Below are 24,077 nucleotides of genomic sequence, written 5' to 3'. Positions count from 1 at the left end.
CACTCATGTGTTGAGTCCTAGTTCCTCAAGGTGATGGTATTTGATTAGGTTATGAGGGTGGAGCCCTCATGAATGTGGTCAGTGCCCTTATAAAAGAGGCTCCAGAAAGCTGCCTGGCCTCTTCTGCCATGGAGGATACAAGAAGCCTGTAACTCAGAAGAGGGCACTCACTGGACCACACTGGCACCCTAGGCTTGGACTTCCAGCCTCCAGAACTGTGAGAAATTAATATCCCCAGGCTGTGATCTTTTGTTACAGCAGCCTGTACAGATTAATACACTTCCCCAGGGTCACACAGCAAATGAAGGAGAGCTGGGATGCAACACATGTCCACCGTGTCAGACTTCATGAAATCATCACGCTGCTGGTGGGATGATGATGCAGAAAGATGGTGAGGGCTTCCTTCTGCGCCCCTCTGTAAAGAGACCTGGATTATTTCTCAGACTTCAAGCTCAAGGCCACTTAACATCAGTGAACCTGCTCAGATTTTCTGCTATCTTACGATTAATATATATGAACACCAACTATTGGTACTATTTAAGTTATTTGGAAAACTCTAGAAATCTGAAATTTTTAAAACCTGTATCTGTTTTTACTTATAGTACATAGCTAGTGCCTCCACAATGCCTGGCATTGTTGAGTAGGCCCTCAGAAGTGCTCTCTAATAAGCAATGCTTGGCTAAAACAGGGAGTTAGAGCATGGTCTAGAATGAGATGGCACTCACCACCTCGTTCCAGTTGCATGTTTCACAGTGTAGCTCTTAGAAGGGGTTGACCTGGGAGATCACGCCCTCTGGCATGAGGTCCACACTGCTAGGGAAATGGGATGGCTGTGGAAAGCCACTGTGGGAGTAGGGTAAAGGGAGAGACAAAACATTTTTCATAAAGATGAGTGTGCTAAAATTGAAGGAACAAAACAGCAGCAGACTCACAGACTCCAAGAAGGGACTAGCAGTTACCAAAGGGAAGGGGTGTGGGAGGGCGGGTGGGGAGGGAGGGAGGGAGAAGGGGATTGAGGGGTATTATGATTAGTCCACATGGTATGGGGGGATCATGGGGAAGACAGTGTAGCACAGAGAAGACAAGTAGTGACTCTGTGGCATCTCATTCCGCTGATGGACAGTGATGGCATAGGGTATGGGGGGGGAGACTTGATAAAATGGGTGAATGTAGTAACTACATTGTTTTTCATGTGAAACCTTCATAAGAGTGTATATCAATGATAACTTAATAAAAAAGCTGTAATTAAAAAAAAGATGAGTGTGCTAAAATTGGGGCACTTTTGTGAAACACTTGTCCTCAAAGTTGGCAGCGTGTGGCCAGTGTTACCTAGTAAATATAAGACCACCCATCTGGAATCAATGCCCCCACAAGCTGGAGCTCTGATTCAAGACTGCATCTCCATCTCTTCCAAGAGAACCCAAGGCCTCTGGTGCTCCCTGCCACATGGACGGCAAGGTCCTCCTCAAGGTCCCCAAGGCCTTGCGTTCTCACTTCTCTCCCGGGCTCACCTCGGCATGCACTTTTCTCTGAGCTCTCCTACTCTTCTCCCCCAGAAACTGTTAAGTGATTATGAAATAAGTGGTCCACAAAATGGACTCCCAAAGGAATCCTTATTTCCAAAGCATGTAGTAAATGCCCTGTAAATCCTGATTGCGTTTGACACGGGTCACGCCTGCGTTTGAGGTACAGCACCCCCTGCATTGGTCTTCCTCCTGGATGCTCATTAACGTGGCCGGCACATCATCTGAAAATGCAGGGGCAGTTCTCACTCGTAGGACAGCACCTTCTACTGGGATGAGCCCCTCCTCGCTCCTGCCCTGACGCTGGAGTGCGAGCAGCCACCTTCCCACACCCCACCCCAATCTGAACTAACCCCAGCCCGTCTGGAATTTTGAGCTTAGGGCTGTCAGCCTCTGTGTTGGGGGAAAGCTCAAGTGTGGGAGGAAGCATGAGCAAGAGGCAAAGCGAGTCCCGGAGCACTCAGCTGACCGTAGCTCCAGGGCTCCCTAATTTTCCAGGGACTGGTTCCGTGAGTCTCCGATATCCCTCCAGTCATTTCCAGTTTTGGACAGTTTGAGTTCCTGTTGCTTGATCCTAACAAGACTTCTAATCAATACAAAACCCTTTCCTTCTCCTTTACTCCCCACCTCCCATTCCCGTTCCTGATCTTACCACATTCGAGTACACATATTTTTCAAAATAACTTCAGGGTCTCACCATCATTGATGCCAATCTCATATTACAACAAGGGCATTCTCAAAAGAAGCTAGGTGATACTGGAACTTGAAAGGTAGGAAGTTTCTCCCTTGGTGGTAAAAGCAGAAGGGAGAACACACAGATGGAAGAACATGGTCCTGGAATGGTGGACGCAGACTATACAACCTTGAACAAAGCCACCCTTGTCTTCCCACCTCAGAGAGGAAAATATAACTTTCTAATCACACACTTCCAGGGGAATTCTATTAACGAGGAAAGGATGTGTGAGTTCTCTTAGGAAAGTTTGTGTGACCGCATGCCATCGTGACTCATTCACAGGAGCTAATAGCAGGGGAATGGCAGGTAGTACATTAAAGTGTTAAGGGGGAAACAAAAGAGCCCCTTCCCACCCTCTGCTGTCCCACTTGTCATCACAGTGTAGCATGAGTACTGCACGACTATTACAGTGTGCTCAGTAAAAAGGATGGGAGGAAACGTGCCAGGAAGCTAATTATCCTGCACAAATTTCAGCCTTATCTGCCATGAGTGATGATAATAATATAGGTATTTTTAGTTTGAGTTGTCTACATAAGAATGATTTTTAACTCTTTCCAAGAGCAATTTCTGGGATTCTTAAGGGCAGAGACCTTTTCAACTTATGTTGCATACCCAACATAACCAGGACATAGCAGGTACTGTAACACATGGAGTAGGCAAAAGCAAGAAAAAGTATCATAAAATGATTGTTATACTCTACTACAGTGTCTTTTGATTCAGAGAGTCCTACCTGCCTGGCATTCAGCTAAGCTTCTGAGGTATAGGAAAGCAGCCTAAACTGGGCTCCCCAGCCTCACACAGATAAGGCTTCAGTGGAGGAGACAGACTATACCCAGAGGAATCTGTGCCGGCGGGGTGGGGGGAGGGGGTACAGAGAAGAGAGGGAGCCAGCTTGGGGATAGAAACGGGATGTTGACAAGGGTAGGTATTTGGCCAGACTGGGAAGAGCAGGTGGGCATGGACACAGGACAGAGTGTCCACAAGGAGAGGCAAAGGGGAGCAGGGGCCAGCCAGGAGGGCAGACGCACTGGCTCACGGAGCGCAGCCTCTCCCAGTCCCGTCTCCATAGACCACAGCTCATCAACACTTCTTTAAACAAAACTTGCAACATGAGCATTTCTATTGTCACTGATCTGGTGTTCTGGACACAGAATTCCTGGTGGAACCGAACCACCTGGATGGCTCAGTCTAGTCTAGGATGGGATTAAATGTCAGGCAGGTCCAGGGTCCTGTCCCCACTGTACCTCTGGTCCTGAGTTTTCACTGCTCTGAAAGAAGGCTGAAGTTCAATGGCTTTTTCTCATGGAACTTAGGACATCTTTGGTTGTTTTTTGGCCTTTACAAAATCATTTTGGATATACTTTCACTGGTTTGCTTACTGAATGGAACCATGAACCACGAAAGGTGACCCATACTATGATACAGGGCTAACAGCGCACAGTGACAGTGACAAAGCTCTCCGCGATGATGAGGGATGAGGAGAGCGGTGGACTCCGGCAGCAGAGGACTGCAGCCAGCCCCTCACTGGCCCCAGGTCCACCCCTCAGATGCAGCAGGGGCCTTTCCTGAAACCAAGATGACTGTGCGGCAAGTGAGCAGAGAGACAGTCTCATGCAGCAGAGCAGAGAAGCAGCTCCGGAGCTGGGGTTCGTGCCCCAGCTCCACCATGGGCCAGGAACGTGTCTTGGGCAGCCTCCTTAAATCTGCGTCATCTTCCTCAGGAGTAAAGTGGGGGTGATTATACCAGACCACAGAGTGTGATAAAGATTTAACAAGTTAATGCAAATGAACCACTCAGAACAGTGCCAGTGTGTGAGATGTGATCAGGAAACAATCACTGGCTGCAGAGAGGCAGGGTCTCCCCGTCCACTTGGAGGCTGGGTTACCTCTGGGAGGCCCCTTGCCCTCTCTGGGTATCAGTGTCCTCATCTATCAGCAGGCCAGTGCTCTCCTCTTTACTGCCCTCTCCTCAGGCCATATTCGAGATCAAGGGAGATGATGCAGGTGGAAGCTGTAAGGCCTTATGCAGATACGATGCATCACTGTCACCGAATGGACGCCCGGGCATGACTCAATCCATCCGTTCATTCACCTAGTGAGTTGGCTAAGTTTATGTGTGAATTTAGCTGGTCCACTGTACTCAGATATGTGGTCAAACATTATTCTTAGATGTTCCAGTGAAGGTAGTTTGTAGATGAGGTTAATGTTTAAATCAGTAGGCTTTGCATAAAGCAGATGACCTTCCATAATGTGGATGAGCCTCATCCAATCAGTTGAAATCTTACTAGAAAAAGATTGACCTCCCTGGAAGAAGAGGGATTTCTGTCAGCAGACCAGCTCAGGACTTGGACTCAGCTTGTCCCCGGGTCCCCACCTGCCCAGTGCTCTCTGCAGTTTGGACTTGCCTGTCTTCACAGTTATTCTGTCTGTCTCTCACTCTATTTTCGTGTGTGTATGTGCATACGTACACACACACATCCTGTTGGTTCTACTTCTCCTCAAAAGCCCAACTCATCACCTATTTACTGAGCACATGTGTGGAGCTCTGGATTCTAGGGCACATGGGAGAGGCGGCCCTGCCCTGATGAAGCTTACAGTCAACGAAGAGCTCCACCAAACACAGGATTGTGGAGCTCTAACAGGTGAGGACAGCACAGAAGAGGTCAGGGTGCTCTGAAAGTGTACAATGGGGCACCCATGAGGGAAGCCTCCCCAGGGAGCGGGCCCTCCGAGGGTGTCCACAGGAGGGCAGGAACCAGCCATGCCAAGGCTGAGCAGAGAAACACTGGGATCTGCAGGTGAGCAGGCTTCCTGGGTGAGCTGCAACCATGGCCGCTGGGCTTCCTGCCTCCAGTCCCGCCTGCTGGCCAGCTGTGGGCACCAGCATCGCCACTGGCCCCGTAACCACGGCACACAGCCTGACCTCGGGTGTGCAGCCTGTGCTGGTCTGAATGGCATTCTGTCCATCCTGGAGTCCTTTGAGGCCATTGTAGCTGCTGCTTTCCACTTTCATAGAACAGGGATGGAGTGGCAGAGGCAGGCCCACTGCTCCTGCTCTGTTGCTCCTATTTCCTGTGCTTAACTCTCCACTGCTTTACAAGAAATCACCACCCAGGGAGTATTTCACTGATGGGGTTTTAAAACTTTGCCTTTCACTGAAAACCTTCTGGTACAAACATGGTGAATTATTTTTCTCAAAATATTTAAGCAGGGAACAGATCAAGTTCACCATGCCAGGACAGACTGACTGTCTCTCACCTGGGGCTTAGGTACCCCCAGCAACCCTTTGTCCTCTTCCCCAAACTCAGTGGTGGTGGGGTGGGGGGTGGGAGGCATGCTGAGGGACGTACTGCTTGGGGAAAAAAAGAATCCCCTTTATCCTGCAAAAAATCAGAAGATTCCAAGGAGGTCACGTCTTCTGGGCTTCTTATTTTGAGGCTTAGAGAGAAAGAACCAGGAGCAATATGTTTAATGATGATGGTGTGGGTGTTAGGAGTTTACAAATTGGTTCCACTCTGCCTGACGCCACTTACCTCACACCCACAAACACACACGAGGCTTTTCTAGCTGGCCCCAGCTGCTCCTCCATCCATACCTCCTGAACCAAACTCACTGCCAGGGCTCAGTCCTCTGCCTTGCTCCCCAAGCTGGCCTGGCCTGCTCCAGCCTAAGAGTTGTGCTCTGTGCCTGCAGGTTTCAGACACAGGGTCTTAAGTGAGTGCAACTGGTTCTGCTCCAAGGCTGGGTGGGCTGAGCATGTATTGCACAGCCCTGGTGGTGAGCCGGGCCACCTGGAGCATCCCCAGTGGAGCAGGTGACAGTGCCTTTCCATGGCATGCCGGCAAGCCGCCTCCTGTGAGCTCACACTCCTGCAGAAGAGAAGTGAACTTACCAACCTAAGAAGCTAATACTGGGAAGCAGAGACCGAGTTTACCGTCCCTGGTTTCAGCGTGAAGAAATCTTTGATAAGCTACACCTGGTACAATAACCACTAAAGAATCCACCAACTATTCACTGTGGATGGTGAAAGGGACCTCAGCTGAGCTGTAAATGGACAAAATCTCTATCTGAGCAGTTGGCTGTAGCTGGAGCACAGAGCAGAGCAGGGAACAGGAAAAGACACCAGAAAAGAAATCTGCCCCCAGCACTAAATATGCTACCATAATGGTTCTATTTCTAGGTGTTCCATCTGAAGAGTCAAACACTCTAATTCACAGCTGGAATTGAGTGTTGTGCACTCTATGCCTGGGTCCCTCTCAAATTCATACACTGAAATCCAAACCCCATAATGGTATTTGGAGGGGGATTCAGGAGGTTCACTAGGTGGTGGGAGTGAAGCCCTCATGATGGGGTTAGTGCCCTTATAAAAAGAGGTCTAGGAGCTTTCTCTTCCTCTCCCTCCACCCTCCTGTCCCTGCCCTGTCCCTGTCCCCTCTCCCTTCACCCCCGTGAGGTGCATGAGGATGACTGTCTGAAAACCAGGAAAAGAGCCCTTGGCAGAACTTTGATCTTGGACTTCTCAGGCTCTAGAACAGTGAGAAGTAAGTTTTTGTGGTTTTAGCCTCCCACTCTACAGTATTTTTGTTGTAGCATCCATAATGGACTAAGACAGTCTCCCAGAACAGAGCTTGGATAGATTTGTAAGGCAGTATAAGGGCACATGGAATTCTGTGTTGTGGCTCTGAGTAGCTGGAGGACTTTCTGTTCAGGAACTATTTAACAATCTAAAGAAAATTATGTTTTCTTTAAAGAATGCATCAGAATGATTTTCCCCCTCCATAATGATACATTTTAGCTCAATGAAGCACTAGAAAGGAATTCAAATGTTTTGTTACACAAGTCATTCAGCCAGCAAGAATACCATTTCCTACTCTGAGGCACAAAGGAAAAACTTTCTAATTAACTCAGTGGTTTGGACTCACCATTTTTTTATACAACATTACTATCAATTTCATTTTAATGGGATAATTATAGCAAATCATGATTAACTTTCCTTTCAGCCATTAGCAAGAGAAAGACATAGCAAGATAAGATGCTAGAAATGTTAGCTCAAAATATACCTACTATTCCCATTCTCTTAATATCAGTAATTGTCTAATTATGCTGAGCCTGACTAAAACCAGTTTGCTCTGTGGTTTTTGGACAAAGAATGATCAAAAGCTCTATTCTGGCATAGTAATCCATCTTACTGCCCTTTGGGTAATTGAGAAAGTGGAGTTTATTCCAGAGGGAATTCTCTCATTGTATCATGTGTTTTTATTCCATAAGTCAGGATGCTCATTAGGCATCACAAGTATTCCAGGAGACCCCAAACCCAGCTTCCAATTATGGAAAAGGTTTCTAGCCTTAAAAAGTCCTCTTAATTAAATCACCTTTCTCTTCCTCTTTCGATGTGTGGGAACACCCCCCCCCCCATCTCCATTTAATACCTAAAAAAAGGAAAAAAATAGGGGAAAAGATTAAGAATCTCTTACTCAAATTCTGCCTTGAAGTCTTCATGACTAATCATCTCTTTCATTCAGAAGTTTCGGCTTTTGTTTTCTCCCACATATAAGGGTTGACAAGTTATTTCCTCTTGCTGGGCCTCAGTTTCCTCATATTCAAAATGAGAGGCTTAGACAAGATGATCTTTGAGAAGGTTACTCAGTGAGGGGTTGCCTGTGTGGTGGTATTAGGCAGCATCTGTCTCCATTGGCATCCTACCAAGACACCTCCCATGGTGGGGATAAGTGGGGCCAAGGGCCACTGGGGTCTTGTCACTCAGATGTCATTTAGATGCCTCGTTAACACAGCTTCATCATGCAGGATGGGTCCTGACAGCTCTGCATGCCCAGTCAGGACTCCACAAGTACTCAGTAGAATTAGGTAAAAACATTCAACATTTTTTGAGTGCTCCTTAGGTCAGCTGGCATGAAAGAGGTGCAAAGGTGAAAAGAACATGCGTTTCTTCACCCAAGAAGCTTACAAGCTGGTGAGAGGAACTGAAAGGGATAGTTCACTAGACATGTAAGGAATTCAATGCTAGCTTGCCCACGATATTGGGCAGTATAGGTATGTATATAGATATAGATATTAATATCTATATCCATATATCTATATATGTATCAGTGTCTGGAAGACTTATGTGCCTGAAACTTAAACCAGAAGGTTTTCAGAAGATTCCATCTCCTCACCTGAAGAAGGCAGGGGAAGTTTAGAGAATTAGAAAATGTAGAATCTCCATTAAAAAGTGGACATACAAGTCTCTTCCTTTTCCTCTGCATTGGAAGCTACAGCAATGGGTCCAGGATATAAAACAGGTGACCCTGGTCTGTTGGACCAAAGCATTCCTCCTGCTCACCTGGGAGTTCTTTCATCCAGTTTGCCCCGTGCAGGTATCTCAGACCCAAAAGAGCCAGAAAACAAGTACTTTCTATATAATAATTTGCATCCTATCACAAATCTGATCAAACTAAGCTGAAATGTGCTGCTGCTTACCCTTCTAGTTCTCCATCTAATAATGAGGACAACAGAAAATCATATCCATGCAACTTGATAATCAGTATTCAAGCCAGTCATACCAATAATGAAAAACAAAAACAGCATGCACTTCTACAACTTTTCTGTCCTGTGGCCTTTAATGGTCAACATCCTCCTAATACTTTCCTTTCGTTTGAAGGAATGTAGACTACCAAATTCTAGAGTGCCATGGCGGGGGGCGTAGGAAGCCAGTGCCTTGACTTGGGTCACCCCGGTTTGCTCCAGAAGCAGCTGGGCCCTTGCAGCGTTAACACCGGTGCTCGCTGAACCCCAGCTTTCTGGGCCAGCGCGGCGGCAGACTGCGCATGTGCGGCCCGCAGGCGGGCGGGGGCTGAGACCGGGGCCGGAACCTCTGCTTCCACCAGGAAAAACGAGCCTCGAAGATTAATGAGTCAGAACATTTTCTCCAAGTCTCCTTTCTCTTAAGATACAAATTAGAGAAAGGGTCAGAATCAGAAAGAAAGGAAGGAGAAAAATCCCTCTGCTACATGAACTTAGCAGACTCAACCCAACCCAACAGGGCACAGAGAAGCATACTGTAAATAGGCAGCGGAAGGTCACACAAATTTATTCCCCAGAAGAGCCACCAATTTAATTTACAAGGCTATCAGGCTAGCTGTCTTGATGAATGTGTCTGAGTTACTTAGGCAGCCTTTCTGCCCCTGTCCTGTTACTCCCCGGCACACCAAAACAGAGAACTCAACGATTCACTTTGCCTATCTAGAGAGTTTAAGGATGGAGTAGTCCCTGGATTCAGAATTTTCCATCAGATTTGACTTCATTTTATATATACTTGAATGTAAAAGGCTAGATCAAATCTTTTCTCTTCTCTCTGCTAAAGCTTCAGGATGAGGAATGGTAGAAATGACAGAGAGGAATCTGACAGTTTGCATGCTCCTTAAATAACCTGGACTTTGGTGGGGTGAAGGGAACCAAATTCTCAGTATAACCTGGCATCACTTCCTGAACAAAGGAGAGCTAGACCAGCCATTTCTACTTGTTGAATAAATGAATAAGAACCACATAAGTACCTTTTTAAAAATCTTATTTTAATTGAATTTTTCGTGAAGGTGGGTACACTGAACAACATATTTTCAATGTACATGAAACAGCCTTCCACTGGAAGAAGATGCCACTTAGGACATTCATAGCTGGAGAGGAGAAGTTAATGCTTGGCTGCAAAGCTTCAAAGGACAGGCTGACTCTCTTGTTAGGGGTTAATTAAGCTGGTGACTGGAAGTTGAAGTCAGTGCTCACTGACCACTCGGAAATCCTAAATCCCTTAAGAATCATGCTAAATCTACTCTGTGCACTAGAAATGGAACAACAAAGCCTAGATGACAGCACATCTGTTTATATGGTTTACTGAATGTTTTAAGCCCACTGTTGAGACTTACTGCTCAGAAAAAAAGATTCCTTTCAAAATATTACTGCTTATTGACAATGCACCTGGTCACCCAAGAGGTCTGATTGAAATAGGTAATGAAATGATATTAATGCTTTTTCATGCCTGCTAGCATAACATCCATTCTGTAGCCCATGAATAAAGGAGTCATTTTGACTTCAAGTCTCATTATTGAAAAAATAAATTTCATAAGGCTATAGTGAGTCCTCTGGATCTGGGAAAAATTGAAAACCTTCTGGAAAGGATTCACATCCTAGATGCCATTAAGAGCATTCATGATTCATGAGAAAATATCAACATTCACAGGGATTTGGAAGAAGCTCATTCCAACCATCACAGGTGACTTTGAGGGATTCAAGATCTCAGTGGAGGAAGTAACTGCAGATGTGGAAACAGCAAGAGAACTCGAATCAGAAGTGCAACCTGAAAACATGGCTGAATTACTGCAACCTTGTGATCAAACTCTAATGGTGAGGAGTTGCTTCTTACAATGAGCAAGGAGAATAGTGTCTTGAGATGGAATCCAATCCTGGTGAAGCTGCTCTGAAGATTATAGCAATGACAACAAAGAATTTAGAATATTCCATAACCTCAATTGATAAAGCAATAGGGTTTGGGAGAATTGACTCCCTTTTAAAGTTCTACTGTGGTTAAAATGCTCTCAAACAGCATCACACACTACAGAGAAATGTCCTGAAAGGAAGAGTCAATGGATGCAGCAAACATCATTGCTGTCTTACTTTTAGGAAATTGCCACAGCTACCTCAACCCCAGCCTTCAGCAACTCATCAGTCAGCAGCCCTCAATATCAGGGCAATACCTTCCACCAGCAAAGGGATTCTGACTCCCTGAAAGCTCAGAGGATAGTTAGCATTTTTTAGCAACAAAGTATTTTTAAACCATGTGTACTTATTTTTAGATGTAATGCAATTGCACACTTAACATACTACAGTATAGTGTACACATAAATTTAAAAAATTTTTTGTATCATTAATATACAATTACATGAACAACATTGTGGTTACTAGATTCTCCCCACTATCAAGTCCCCACCACATACCCCATTACAGTCACTGTCCATCAGCATAGTAAGATGCTATAGAGTCACTTCTTGTCTTCTCTGTGCTATACTGCCTTCCCCATGTCCCTCCTACATTATGTGTGCTAATCATAATGCCCCTTATTCCCCTTATCCCTCCCTTCCCACCCATACTCCCCTGTCCCTTTCCCTTTAGTAACTGTTGGTCAATTCTTGGATTCTGTAAGTCTGCTGCTGTTTTGTTCCTTCAGTTTCTTTGTTCTTATACTCCACAGATGAGTGAAATCATTTGTACTTGTCTTTCTCCACCTGGCTTATTTCACTGAGCATAATACCCTCTAGCTCCATCCATGTTGTTGCAAATGGTAGGATTTGTTTTCTTCTTATGGCTGAATAATATTCCATTGTGTCTATGTACCACATCTTTATCCATTCATTTACAGATGAACACTTAGGTTGCTTCCATTTCTTGGCTATTGTAAATAGTGCAGCGATAAGCATAGGGGTGCATATGTCTTTTTCAAACTGGGATCCTGCATTCTTAGGTAAATTCCTAGGAGTGGAATTCCTGGGTCAAATTTTATTTCTATTTTTAGTTTTTTGAGGACCCTCCATACTGCTTTCCACAATGGTTAAACTAGTTTACATTCCCACCAGCAGTGTAGGAGGGTTCCCCTTTCTCCACATCTGCACCAACATTTGTTGTTGTTTGTCTTTTGGATGGTGGCCATCCTAACTGGTGTGAGGTGATATCTCATTGTGGTTTTAATTTGCATTTCGCTGATGACTAGTGATGTGGAGCATCTTTTCATGTGCCTGTTGGCCATCTGAATTTCTTCTTTGGAGAAGTGTCTGTTCAGATCCTCTGCCCATTTTTTAATTGGCTTATTTGCTTTTTGTTTGTTGAGGTAAGTGAGCTCTTTGTATATTTTGGATGTCAACCCCTTACCAGATATGTCACTTATGAATATATTCTCCCATACTGTAGGATATCTTTTTGTTCTATTGATGATGACCTTTGCTGTACAAAAGCTTTTTAGTTTGATATAGTCCCACTTGTTCATTTTTGCTTTTGTTTCCCTTGCCCGTGGAGATATGTTCATGAAGAAGTTGTTCATGTTTATATTAATAGAGTTTTGCCTATATTTTCTTCTAAGAGTTTGATGGTTTCATGACTTACATTCAGGTCTTTGATTCATTTTGAGTTTACTTTTGTGTATGGTGTACACATAACTTTTATATGCCCTGGGAAACCAAAAAATTCAGTTGACTGTGCGTTTTTGTGAGATCTGCTTTACTGTGGTGGCCTGGATCAAACCCGCAGCATCTGAGGTGTGCCTGTTACTGAAGGACATCTATCCTAAAAAGGTGTCTACATCTGTAAGGGAGAAATCATCTCTACTAAAAAGCTTGCATAGTCCTTTTATTTCTTCTATGCTATTAGTTTACATGCCAAACAAGACGAAGTTTAGAATTAAACTAAATCTAGACAATATAGGACCTGGTGACATGGACCAGGTAGTGAGTGTGTGTGTGTGTTTCTGTGTGTGTGTGTGTGTCTGAGTGTGTGTGTGTGTCTGAGTGAGAAAGAGGTGGGGCAAGAGAAAGAGAGAGTGAGAGATTATTTAGAAACTGCAGAGGTCAAAATATGCTGCTCTTGGGTTTGAGAAGAGTGCTGAGTAATAAAAGACAGATGAGTTAAAATTGAGGACTGAGAAGAACAAAGAAAAATGGCTCTAGACTTTATTGCCTAAGAAAAATAATCTGGCCAGACAAGCAAGCGTATTTCTAAATCACAACTCTGAGGATTCCACCAGATCACTGCCTTTGGGCTCACTGCCCACGGAGGAGAAAGAGCAGTGACACTTCAGAAACACACAGCCACAGCTGGTGGGCAGGTGGGGAAGGGGATGCACCATAACAGGTACCACATGGCGCCACTTCTCCCTGGACATGGTTTAGCGGGGATCCCAGGTTAAGGAAATAGCATTTATAGCGCAGGAGGTGGTGGCTGAGGCTGAATGCCAGGCAAAGGTTTGCACAGGAGCCTAGAGCTGATGGAGATGAGGGTGTGTCTCCTCTGCCTTTGCAGGAAGTGGCCCAGAGCTGCTAGGCAGCTCACGTGCCCTGGGTCCTGCAGTGCCTCCTGCTGCAGTACCTGGACACAGGTCTACAGATACTCACTGAGTAAATCAAGGACAACGAGTCCCCCTCCACCTGCCCCAGCTTAATCGTCCATAATTCCTCTTCATGTTTGCTCCATCTAATTTTTTTATGGTCTTTCTGAACTCAATAGAGTTTGTCCTCTAGCTGCTGGCACTTTCCCATAGGAGTTTTCTTAGATCCCCAAAACATGACTGGGGGCAGAGGCTGGATGCTGCTCATACTTTTGAGGCATTTCTGGGATTATAAAGGAAAAAGAAGGCTTCTTTTCCTTTGTGCTTCACATATTTCCCTTTAGGTGTTCTTCTGGGAAGAGGAGAATTCACCAGTGCACAGGTGGGGTGCCATCACCACCAATACAACTGTCACCACTGCCATCATCTCCTTTATAGGCATTTATGCACCTATGGTGTGGCTGCAGGGCCATGTGCTTTTCGTGAGTCAAACAGACAAGGTGCTTCCTTGGAGAAGCCTGTAATCCAAGACAAATGACCCTGACACTACGCTATGATACACCAACAAATGGACCTTAAACATGGATGTTAATAATTAACTGTGCAAACACATTTCATGAGGAGCATTTGCTATCTTAGGAGAAGGAAGCATTTTCAAACAAATTAGAAGGATCATTTACATATAAGCCAAATCAGTGAAATATAAATGGGGACTAAACTGCTTTGATCCACTAATCATTATCTCCCATTAAGAATGTCTCTATAAGACAACTTAGTAGATAGTTTCTTCACATACTTTGAAAGTTAGATAGAATAAGTCTGTAATTTCACTTCTCCTCAAATCAGAGTGTCTTTCATATTGGTTCAAGCTGGTGGGATCTCTAAGATGATGAGAGTAATGTACTAGGTCATCAGTGCTGGGGGTGCTGGCATTCCACCTTGTCCAGCCATGGTTGCAGCCCAGTGCCTCACACATAACAGGAGCTCAGTAGAGATTTGCTGTGTGCTACTAAGTGCTCCAGGTGCTGAGGACCCTGACATGTCTTCTGCACTGTGTGTCAGCTTCAGCTCCAAATACACGGAAGTCATTCGACACTCTGCCATCACATGGGCCTGCAGAACAGCTGTGCATTGAGTCTGGCTCTGGGTGGAGGGTGGGGCTTGCGGGAGCAGTAGGAATGGGTGGGTGTCTCTGATCTGGCTGTGTGTCCGCTCTTCCTCCCCAACCCTGATCTGAAGACGGGCGTGTCCTCCACAGATGAAGGTAACTGCTACCGCCATGGCCCCATCACACTCTTGTGTCTGCCCCCAACTTTTTTAAAGGTCGTGTATCAATAGCAGCAGCCCAGTGAGACTATAGAAAATAAAATGGCTTAAAGGTCTCCACTACTGGGCCTGACTCAGGAAGTACTGGAAAATCTTGGGTCCTTTTAGCACCTCAATTTCTTGTTGACTCAATGAGAGGGCTGCTCTAAATGAACCCACAGAAGCCTTTCCATACCTGCAAAAACCTGCTAGGTTTCCTGAGGCAGCCCTTGGCTGCTTGAGGACCAAGAGGTGGTGTTGGGCTGGGCTTGCTTTTGGCAATTCAATCAAGCTTATCTACTTTCAACACTCCGATTTATATAGAGCACCACTTCTTCATGTTCTATATTAACCTCCACTGTATTTCCTTGAGATGTTAATATGTTAATTATTCATCACAGATAAACTGATGAGAATTTTTCCAAATGGGTAAGAAGAATGACGGTTCCTTATCACAGTGAGGTGTCAGGCAGTGGGGAAACTGGGAGTCTGGGAACTCAGCCTGGGCTGAGGTAAGGCAGTTGGGTGCCCCTCTGGCAAAGTGAAGGCCTCGTACCACTTTGTACAGCATACACGCCTCTGGTGGGAGGCAGAGGATGGGAGATGTGCTCAGCAACCACCTGTTTCAGTCACACACAAGTTTTCAACAAGCACATGACTGCTGCCTTCCTGGGAGCACATTGCCCCCCACTGTCACAGCATCCCCACCAATGACACCCTATGCTCAGCAGGACAGCTGCCATGTGGCCCCTGGTCAGACAGGAGTCTCATTCCATCGCTCACGACACTCAGCCTGATGACCACCTTCTGTGACTTCCATGGACAGACTCAGGGTGTCCTGCCGTTCCTGGCTGCTCAACACCCCTTTCTCTCCCATTCACAAAAGCACATTGACATGCAAATGACTGAGAGGGAAAATATCTTTCATTAAAGATATAAATGTACAGTTTGCAAGCTTTAGTTATCTACGATTGTAATATTAATTGTGGCTCACACCTGCCTCTCTTATTTATAATTGTCCTTATCTCTGGCCACTCCATACAGCACACTATGAAGTCAAGCCTGGGCCAGTGGCCTCCAAACTGTCTTACTGGATCATTCTCTTGGCTAGCAACATGCTTCCTGCTGGTTCTGTCCCTGCCTGTGGTGTCCTGATCCCTTTATCTCAGGACCCCAGTGGGGGGGCGGGGGCAGGGATGGGGCAGGAGGTGACAGAAGGCCCTAGCTTGGGACCCAGGCCCACCTGAAGATACATCTCCACTGACCCTTTTAGGAATCACAGACAGGGCACTGTTACCAATGCAGGAAAACCAGGTCATATATGTCTCGTTTGGGAGGGTCCTGAGCAGAGCCATATTGGGGTATGTGAGTGTCGGCTGGCTAAAATTCTGGTGCCTCTTCAAGGTGATTGTACTGAAACATTTGTTCATGCTTATCGAGAAGAGAGGTTGGGTGTTGCTCAGAGTGTGACAGGAGGAGATGCCGTGGTAACTGGATTCCACTTTGTCCAGGGCGGTTCAGCTCTGGCACTGAAGTTCCAAACTACCCTTGGCAAAACAAACGCCCACATGCACTTAAAAATGGTGCAGATGGTTAGGTTTGTATATCTTACCACACTTGGAAATAATTTTTTAAGAAGTGTTGCAGTTCCTCACACCCACCCTCTTAGAAGGGGGCATGTCTGCTGGCCATTATTGGCCCAGGTGCCACATGGAGGCCCCGCTTCCTCAACAGCCCCACCACCTGAGTATCCCCAGAGGAGGGCTGTCCATCTGTCTTTCTCCACCCCCTTCCTGGCCAGACAGCAAGAGCAGCCCCCGCAGATGGAGCCCTGTCCACGTCAGGTTTCCTAATTGCCCTCTGTACCTGGGAAAGCCTCAGCTGAAAACTATCTGCCTGCTCTGATGCCATGGAAAATTCCAGGACAGGAGGCTCTCCACTGGAGTAAGCTTTGCTCTATTCAACATTATCTGATAATTTAAATGCTGTTGGAAAGAGTAACAGAGCAAGTTAATCCCTTCCCAGCAGGGGACTGAAATGGGGGATGGGAGAGCACAGCAGGAGAGGAGACAACACAGAGACAGGAGGGCAGAGGGGGAAACCGCAGAGCCCGGCCAGGTTAGGCTGAAGCTGCTCAAGACTATGAACCTGGCAATGACCCGGCCTAGGGGCCACGGGGAAAGAGAGTTGGTGGCCGAAATGGTAAGAGCTGGGCATGCATGGTTTAGCAGCCTCCCTTCAGCAAGGCCTGTAACCCAGCCTGGAGAGAAACTTGTTAATCGGCAAGGGCCCAGCGATGGCGTGCGCACCATTCCACTTCAGATGAGAATAAAAGAAATAAAACAGCCACCTCTATCTTTAACTAAATGTTTTTATGTCTCAGCTTATTTATCAGTTGAAGAGCAAACCGTAAGTTACTGGGCCCAGACGTTTATCTCAGAAGATTTTGTTTGGAGGTGACATTTAACAACCAAGTCATCCCAAACACAGCTGAGCAACATCTCCTAATAGTGCTCCTACATCTCTTTCCAAGTGACGGCAACAATTGAAAATTGCATTTCTTGGCTAGGGTGGCACAGCTGAAAATACCCCCAAGAAATCCCAGCAGTGGTGTGGTTCAAAAGCAGGAATTAGAATTTCTTGGAAAGGGAGAAAAAAATGGGTGTCAGCAATTCTGAATTTCCAGCTCTTGGTCTCCTGCCTCTGTCCCGCCTTTTGTGTCTTTGTATCTTTTCTTTAAATGGTTAGATTTCTGTCAAACAATGCAAAGCTGTTTTTTCTTCTCAAAATCAAATCAGATCTCCAATAGTTTGAATGTCTTAACTGACCATTTAGTGTATGTAACTAAAGAATATTTTATAGTACTTCCTTTCCAATGAATTGCATTTTGTCTCCTCTTCTGCCTGTTACCTTCTTGTTTTAACAAACCAACTGGGCCCCTCATTTTATTCTTTCCCCTTACACAGCCCACACAACGAGCACATGGCAAAGATGGCAGTGGGACCTACCTTGCCCAGACCCGGGGTGTCCTTCACCTTGTTGACAGCCCTCAGGAGACAGGGTGGGGCCGGGGGTGGGGAGGTCTGCAGAATGCCACTGAAGCTGGTGGCAAAGAGAGGTGGCTCAGCAACAGAAGTAGAAGGTCGATGTTTCTTCTTTTTAGAAGACAGATTTAACTTCTGGGCCGCTCTGGAGGGAAAAATGCAGAAAAGAGACAGTAAGGGGCAAGTATGGTACAATCAGATATGCTGGTGTTACTTTGTCTTCCTTGTCTTAGAGAATCCCCTCGTTCTTACTGAAGGTTAATAGCTCTTTCTTCACCCCCGGAGGGCTCAGCTGTACCCCTTACTATAGCAGAGTGAACATAACGAACAATCTAATCACAAAGAAGAAAAAGTTGCGATCGCAACTTACAAAGAATTATTTGTCAACCGCCATCACTCAGCTTACCCATGAATAAAGCTGGTCATCTCTGGGGACAAACAGCACCCATTAGGTTAATCATTTCATGACTTCTCTGGTATAAACTCCCAGAGGGAACTTAGGAGTCACTCAGAAATTCTAACACCTTGTAAAATCCAAACGAGGCTGATGAAGAACCACGTGGGAACCAATCAAGGCACACTATGTATGTGGTGTGGAAGAAAAACACACAGCCCAGTGCAATGAGGAAATAAACGTCAAACTGGCTTCAGAAACAACCCAAAGCAGAATAAACTGCAGCAAGGGTATAGGGTGCTGAGGTTATGGGCCGTGTGTGTGGAAAACGGGCTTTTGTGCAGGGTGGTCTGTAAATACAAAATGCAATTCATCGGCAAGTGCAAGCAGAGGGAGGGTCTGAACCGACAAGGGTGGCCTGGAGGGTACAACAGGAAAGGCAGAGAGACATCGGGGCATCACTCATAGGATCAGCAGTTCACATCACATCTTCCATCATTCATAGGGCCCGACACTAAAAACACAATAATCTTATTATAGAGAAGAAGGGAAAATAAGGCAAGGGATGGGGTGAGGCAAAGGCATTTCAGAGACTATAATCAACTCAATTTTTTGATTAATCCTTGGTGTTCTAAGAATTCTAATTCCCTAAATGTTATTAAACCTTTGAGCTACTACTTAAAACAGACAATGTTATTAAACCTTTGAGCTACTACTTAAAACAGACGGACCCCTATGACTCTACACTACACATCAAAGCTTTATAAATCCATCCAGTGTTCTCCTCAATTACATCACAGGTCAGGAGAGAGGCAGGCCCAAAAGACAAAATCAGCACTGTGTGCACCAACTTCCCTCTGCTCTCCATCTTAACAATCTGGAATCATTAGTTTAAGTTTTTATCAGTAATTACCATGCTTTGATAAATCCCCTTAGCTATAGAACTGCCATTGCACAAATACAGCAAACGGAATCCGTACTTCAAAGCCTAATTTTTCTCAGGTGTGAAACTGAAAATCTATTTCACAAGAGTGAAACACAGAGGAAGGGGATGCAGGAGGAATGGCAGATTTTGATGGAAGGAAGGATGCCCCACCAGTCCCAACACCATGTGCCACACTTTGGGAATTCAACAGTCACTCTAGAGCATGATGAAAGCGAGGGACACTGGAGAGAGATCTCCACGGTGCTTTCTTTTTCTAATCAGTGGGAAGAAAAACCTAGGAATTAATTGTTTTTTTCATGATGTCACTGCCAGTCTTCCTTCTAAAATTCAAAATAAAGTGGAATTGTTCAGTGACTCGCCTGGCAGTCTCTTGGCGGCTGTCATTACTCTGAGATGCTCCCGCTGAATGAGCAAGGCCTCATGCAGACGTATGTGCTGGCACTGCAGTCTGGCACTTGCTTCTCTGCTCGGCCATCCCTCACTGCTCTCCAGTCAGACACAGGAGGGTTAGAAAGAAGGGGGAGATAGTAATCTGCTAGGAACTAAATGATCAGCCATTCCCATGAGGGTCCCTTTGCATGGTGCAAAGGACCAGGGAGTTGCCATAGCTCCCACTTCATCCCGCCAGGGTTCCCAGTCCAAATGGGGAGACAGAGAGAAGCGAGTGATGCTGAAAGGCAGCTTCAAACAGGTGGTGACTGCTGGCTTTTCCTTTGTCTTATTCCACCACCCATGCCCATGTTCCCCCCGCAGGCCCTGCAGAGGAGGGAAGCAAGGGTCCTTGAAAGTAGAGCATCTCAAGGACACCATCCCAGGGCCTCTCCCTGCCTCTGCAACTATCAAACTGTCACTCAGTAGCAGATCATTCCCAGCAGCATACAAACATGCTGCACTTTCTCCATCTTGAAAAGGCAAACACAAATCCCCTTGATTCCCTTCCCCAGTCAGCTGCTCGTCTGTGGCCTTGCTCATCTTTGCAGCAAAGTGTTGTCCACACGGGCTTTCTCTGCTTCCCTCCTTCCATTTGCCCAGAAGCTCGTTCCGATCAGATGTCTGTCTCACCAGTCCCCCAAAGCTCCTCTTGTCACGGCTGCCAGCTATCTCCCAGGAGCTACACATAGTGGCTCTCAGCCCCACCTTACTTGACCTATCAGAGCACTGGGCATATCCTTCCCCCACGATGTACTTTCTTCCTGAGACTCCCAGGATGTTCTTGGCCCTTCCTCTCCGGGTTCCTTCACTGGCTTCTTCCCTTCTCCCCATCTCTTGGTGGTGGGTGCCTCCAGGCTTGGTTCTGGTCCTCTCCACCTCTATAGACTATTGCTGTTTTCTTCCAGGACCACAGTTTAAATAACATCATTATGCCTATGACTCCTCAATGTTTATTTCTAGCTTAGACCTCTCTCTGGAACACTGTATCTATTTATCTAACTACCTCTTCAATAATTCCTCTTGGGTATCAAATAAATATCTCAACTTTGCAAATCTTAAACTAAATTCCTGACCTTTCCCTGAAAAGCTATATACACTCAGCCTTCTTTATTTCAGAAAATGGCAGTCCCTCCTTGCAATGGCCCAGACATCTGACTCCTTTTCTCTCACAGCACACATCCGACCCATCAGGACAGCCTGACTGTAATGTCAAACAGTTCTACAGTCTAACACCTCTCACCACCACCACTGCTACCATCTCGGTCTGAGCCACCAACCTCTCTTGCCTGGATCACTGCAACTGCCTCTTCACTTCCCTCCCTTCTGTTACCCACCGTCCTCTGCCTGCTGTCCAGTCTATCTTCCATACCATTCCCAGAGTGATTCTTTCAAAACGCTGTTGCTCAATACCTTCCCTTTTTCTTCTCTTCCTTCAGTAAAAACCAGAGTGATTACAATGGCCTAAGAAGCCTCCATACACTCTCCCTCCAGCTCTCAGACCATCTTTCCACTGCTCTCCTCTGTACTCACTCTGCTCCAGCCACATTCTCCTGGCTCAGGACCTTTGCACAGGCCTCACCTCAGCCTGGAATGCTCTGCCCAGATAAAGATAGGCCTAGGGCTCACTCCCTAACCTTTAACCTTTGTTCACATGCTACCTTATCAATGAACCTTCCCTGCCTACCATGGCAGACTGTACTTTCTAGAGATGGCTGCGCCAGGGTGTATCCCATCCCATACGCTCTTCTTAGGACAGGATATGGACACTTCTCAACCAAGACTTAAGGTCTATTTTCCTTCTCTTCAAGCCTGAGTGGAACTCTGAGATTGCCTTGAATAACAGGACATGGTGGGATGATGCTGTATGGCCTCCAGGGCTCAGCATAAAAGGAACTATGGCTTCTACCGGCCTCTCAGCCTTGGGATCCAGCCTCCACGTTGTGAGGAGGCCAGGCCATGTGGAAAAGGCTGTGTGGAGAAGAACTGAGGATGCTCGTTGACAGCCAGAGTCAACTCCCAGACTTCTGAGTACATGAGCCTCTGGGTGATTCCAGGTGCCATCTACCAGGTCTTCTGGCTGAGGCCCAAGGCATTGAGCAGAGACAAGCTGTCCCCACTATGTTGTGTCCAGATTTCTGGACTCCATAAACCATGAGAGATGATAAATAATCATTCCTGCTTTAAAGGCACTAAGTTTTGGGATAAATGGTTACACAGCCATAGTACACAAGCCCCCGCCCACTCGCCATCTTCTGATTTCCCTTACCCAGCTGCCCTTGCCGCTCCCTCCCCAATGGCCTTCATTCTCTTCAACACACTAGATGATCTACTTAGTTGCCATGTTGATTGTCTGTTTTCCTTCTAGAATTAAATCCTAACAGGGCAGAGAGCTCAGACATATTTGTTGAGTGAATAAATGAAAACTGAAGGAAAATATTAAAAGGCCTGGAGGAATATAAACCTGGAGGAAGAAGAAGGAAGAGGCTTCTAAAATAGTCTTTAAAAAATTGAATAAATGATATGTGGTGGGAAGTACTTTCCAAGCATGAATACCAGATAAGTTCATAGGTCATCTTTCTGAATCTCAGAAGACCTTGTAAGGAAAAAAAATCTTACTCCCATGTAACAAAGAAATGAGTCTTCTAGAGGAAAATCCAGTCCTTTTAGTATATGACCTGCATGTGAACATCCAGCATCTTTAGACAGTAGGTAGATAATAGGTAAATTACTTAAATTCTGACGTTTATAATGCATATAAAGGGCCTAGCACAGCACCTGACAGATAGTATTCAATAATGCTATCATCATCATTACAGATATTATTATTGAGCCTCAGTTCCATAATTACAAATATTATTATTGAGCCTCAGTTGCATAGTCAGATAGAGCAAAAATAGTACCTACTTACAGACATCTTTATGAAAATTAAATGAGACTACATGCAAAATATTTCATACATGGGACGTACTTAACAGATGGCACCTTGAAGGAAGAAGCAGTGGAGCCAAGCCTGGATCTCCATCTATGCACCCATATTGCACAGTATCATCTTGGAATATCCTGGAATAGGCAGGTGACAGGTAAACGCACATTTGGGTTTACAAGTGTAAGGGCTCTTTCTAAAAACTGGAGTAACCTGTTAGTGATGGGTCTGCTGTATGACATATGACTGTATGTCACTGGAAGTGTCCAAGTAGTGGCTAGAGGGTCACTTACAGGGAATGCCAGACAGAGGAACACACATACTGGGGAAATCAGATGATGTACAAAATCTCTTTCAAGGCAGAGATTCTGAAATGATTCCTGGAAATTTTATTCCATTTAGGGAAGTGTCCATCGACTTGAAAGCAGAAAAATAGTAATAGTGGGAATTATTTTGAGAATACATTTAAAAAAGTACTTATTTCTTAAAACTTGTATATGAAATATATATTAGGAGGATTCCAAAATTTTTAAATGAATAGAAATCACATTTATAGCCTATATTCTATAAGGACACTTTATTTTAATTTCGACATCCTTATAGCCAGCTGTTTGATCTGTATTTCACATGTTTCAACTTCGTGGAAGTCAACAGCTTCTGCTCTTATTATATAGCACTTAAATGACATGCAGCTAGGAGAAGGTTAAGGTACAGAAATCATTCATAGATAATTGCATTTTTTCAGTGTAAAGGACAGGCAGTCATGAAGAAATTGAAAAGGTAAAGACATTTTAGCTGTAAGTGTATTTTGTGTAATTAATGCCTTATAAGTTGTTTTCTTCCCCCATGAAAAAAATGAATGGGTTGTTTTGTAAGATTTCAAATAAAACAAAATAACCTATAAAGCTATTCTAAGCAATATTTGCTTGCCTCATTCTTACCACAGATGGTAAGAATTACCTATTTCTTAAAGCTATTCATCCCAGCACACATCTTTAAATATCCAGGAGCTTCATTTAGTGTTTTGTGCCATTTATTCCATGAAAAAAATATAGTCTCTCCAGCAGGATGAAATTAATATATATTGAGCATCTATAAAGCTAGAGGTGCTATGCTAAGCACGATCAGGCTGCAGAAGAGCAAGAGCAAGATTTTAAGCCTTGTAGTTCAGTTCTTCCCTCTGGGCTCTACCCCTTTCTCTCCACAGCCTTGCTCACCTCACCCAGCAGAAAACTGTCCTAACATCACTAATGAGATCTGAGTTTAGGAATCAGTTTAGAACTGAGATGACCCTTCACCTGGGATGTTTACTTGGTCTCATTGACCAGGTGTACCCAGATCTTTAAAAATGAGGTGAATAATTATTTGATGAAGTTACTTGGTTTAGGTGGGAGAAAGTCCTTGGTCTCAGAGGGGGAACTTAGGGGATTTTTTTCCTTTTTTGCATTTGTGTGATAGACTCATTGTAGGGTATTTATCGGAAAGCCCTCATTAGCAGAGCATCTCATGCAAATAAAATGGGGGTCTCCCATCCTTAGTGTCTAGGGATTCCTGATGAGCAATATTTAACAATCTTTTAAGAATTATTAGCTTCATGAAGAATAGAACTTTCCTTAGGGAACAGGCAGGGGTCATTTATTATCCTTTTAAAAAATTCTATGCACCATGTGCTGCTAACCACATCCTGAGTGCATTTC

General features: G+C 45.2%; 1 protein-coding gene across 3 annotated transcripts in view; it reads right to left on the bottom strand.

Annotated features, from left to right (window-relative positions):
- The window catches only part of KIF26B (kinesin family member 26B), a 425,993-nt gene that overhangs the window by 101,357 nt on the left and 300,559 nt on the right, over nucleotides 1-24,077 (bottom strand). For all 3 annotated transcript variants that reach the window (XM_037013695.2, XM_037013694.2, XM_037013696.2), the window contains one exon: nucleotides 17,650-17,830. In XM_037013695.2, the coding sequence (XP_036869590.2) occupies nucleotides 17,650-17,830 (181 nt within the window). The remainder of the gene's footprint in view (nucleotides 1-17,649; nucleotides 17,831-24,077) is intronic.

This window comes from Manis javanica, chromosome 11, assembly GCF_040802235.1.
Source record: "Manis javanica isolate MJ-LG chromosome 11, MJ_LKY, whole genome shotgun sequence".
NCBI lineage: Eukaryota > Metazoa > Chordata > Mammalia > Pholidota > Manidae > Manis > Manis javanica.
Note: the sequence above shows the minus strand (reverse complement) of the source record. Positions and strands in the feature narration are given on the sequence as shown.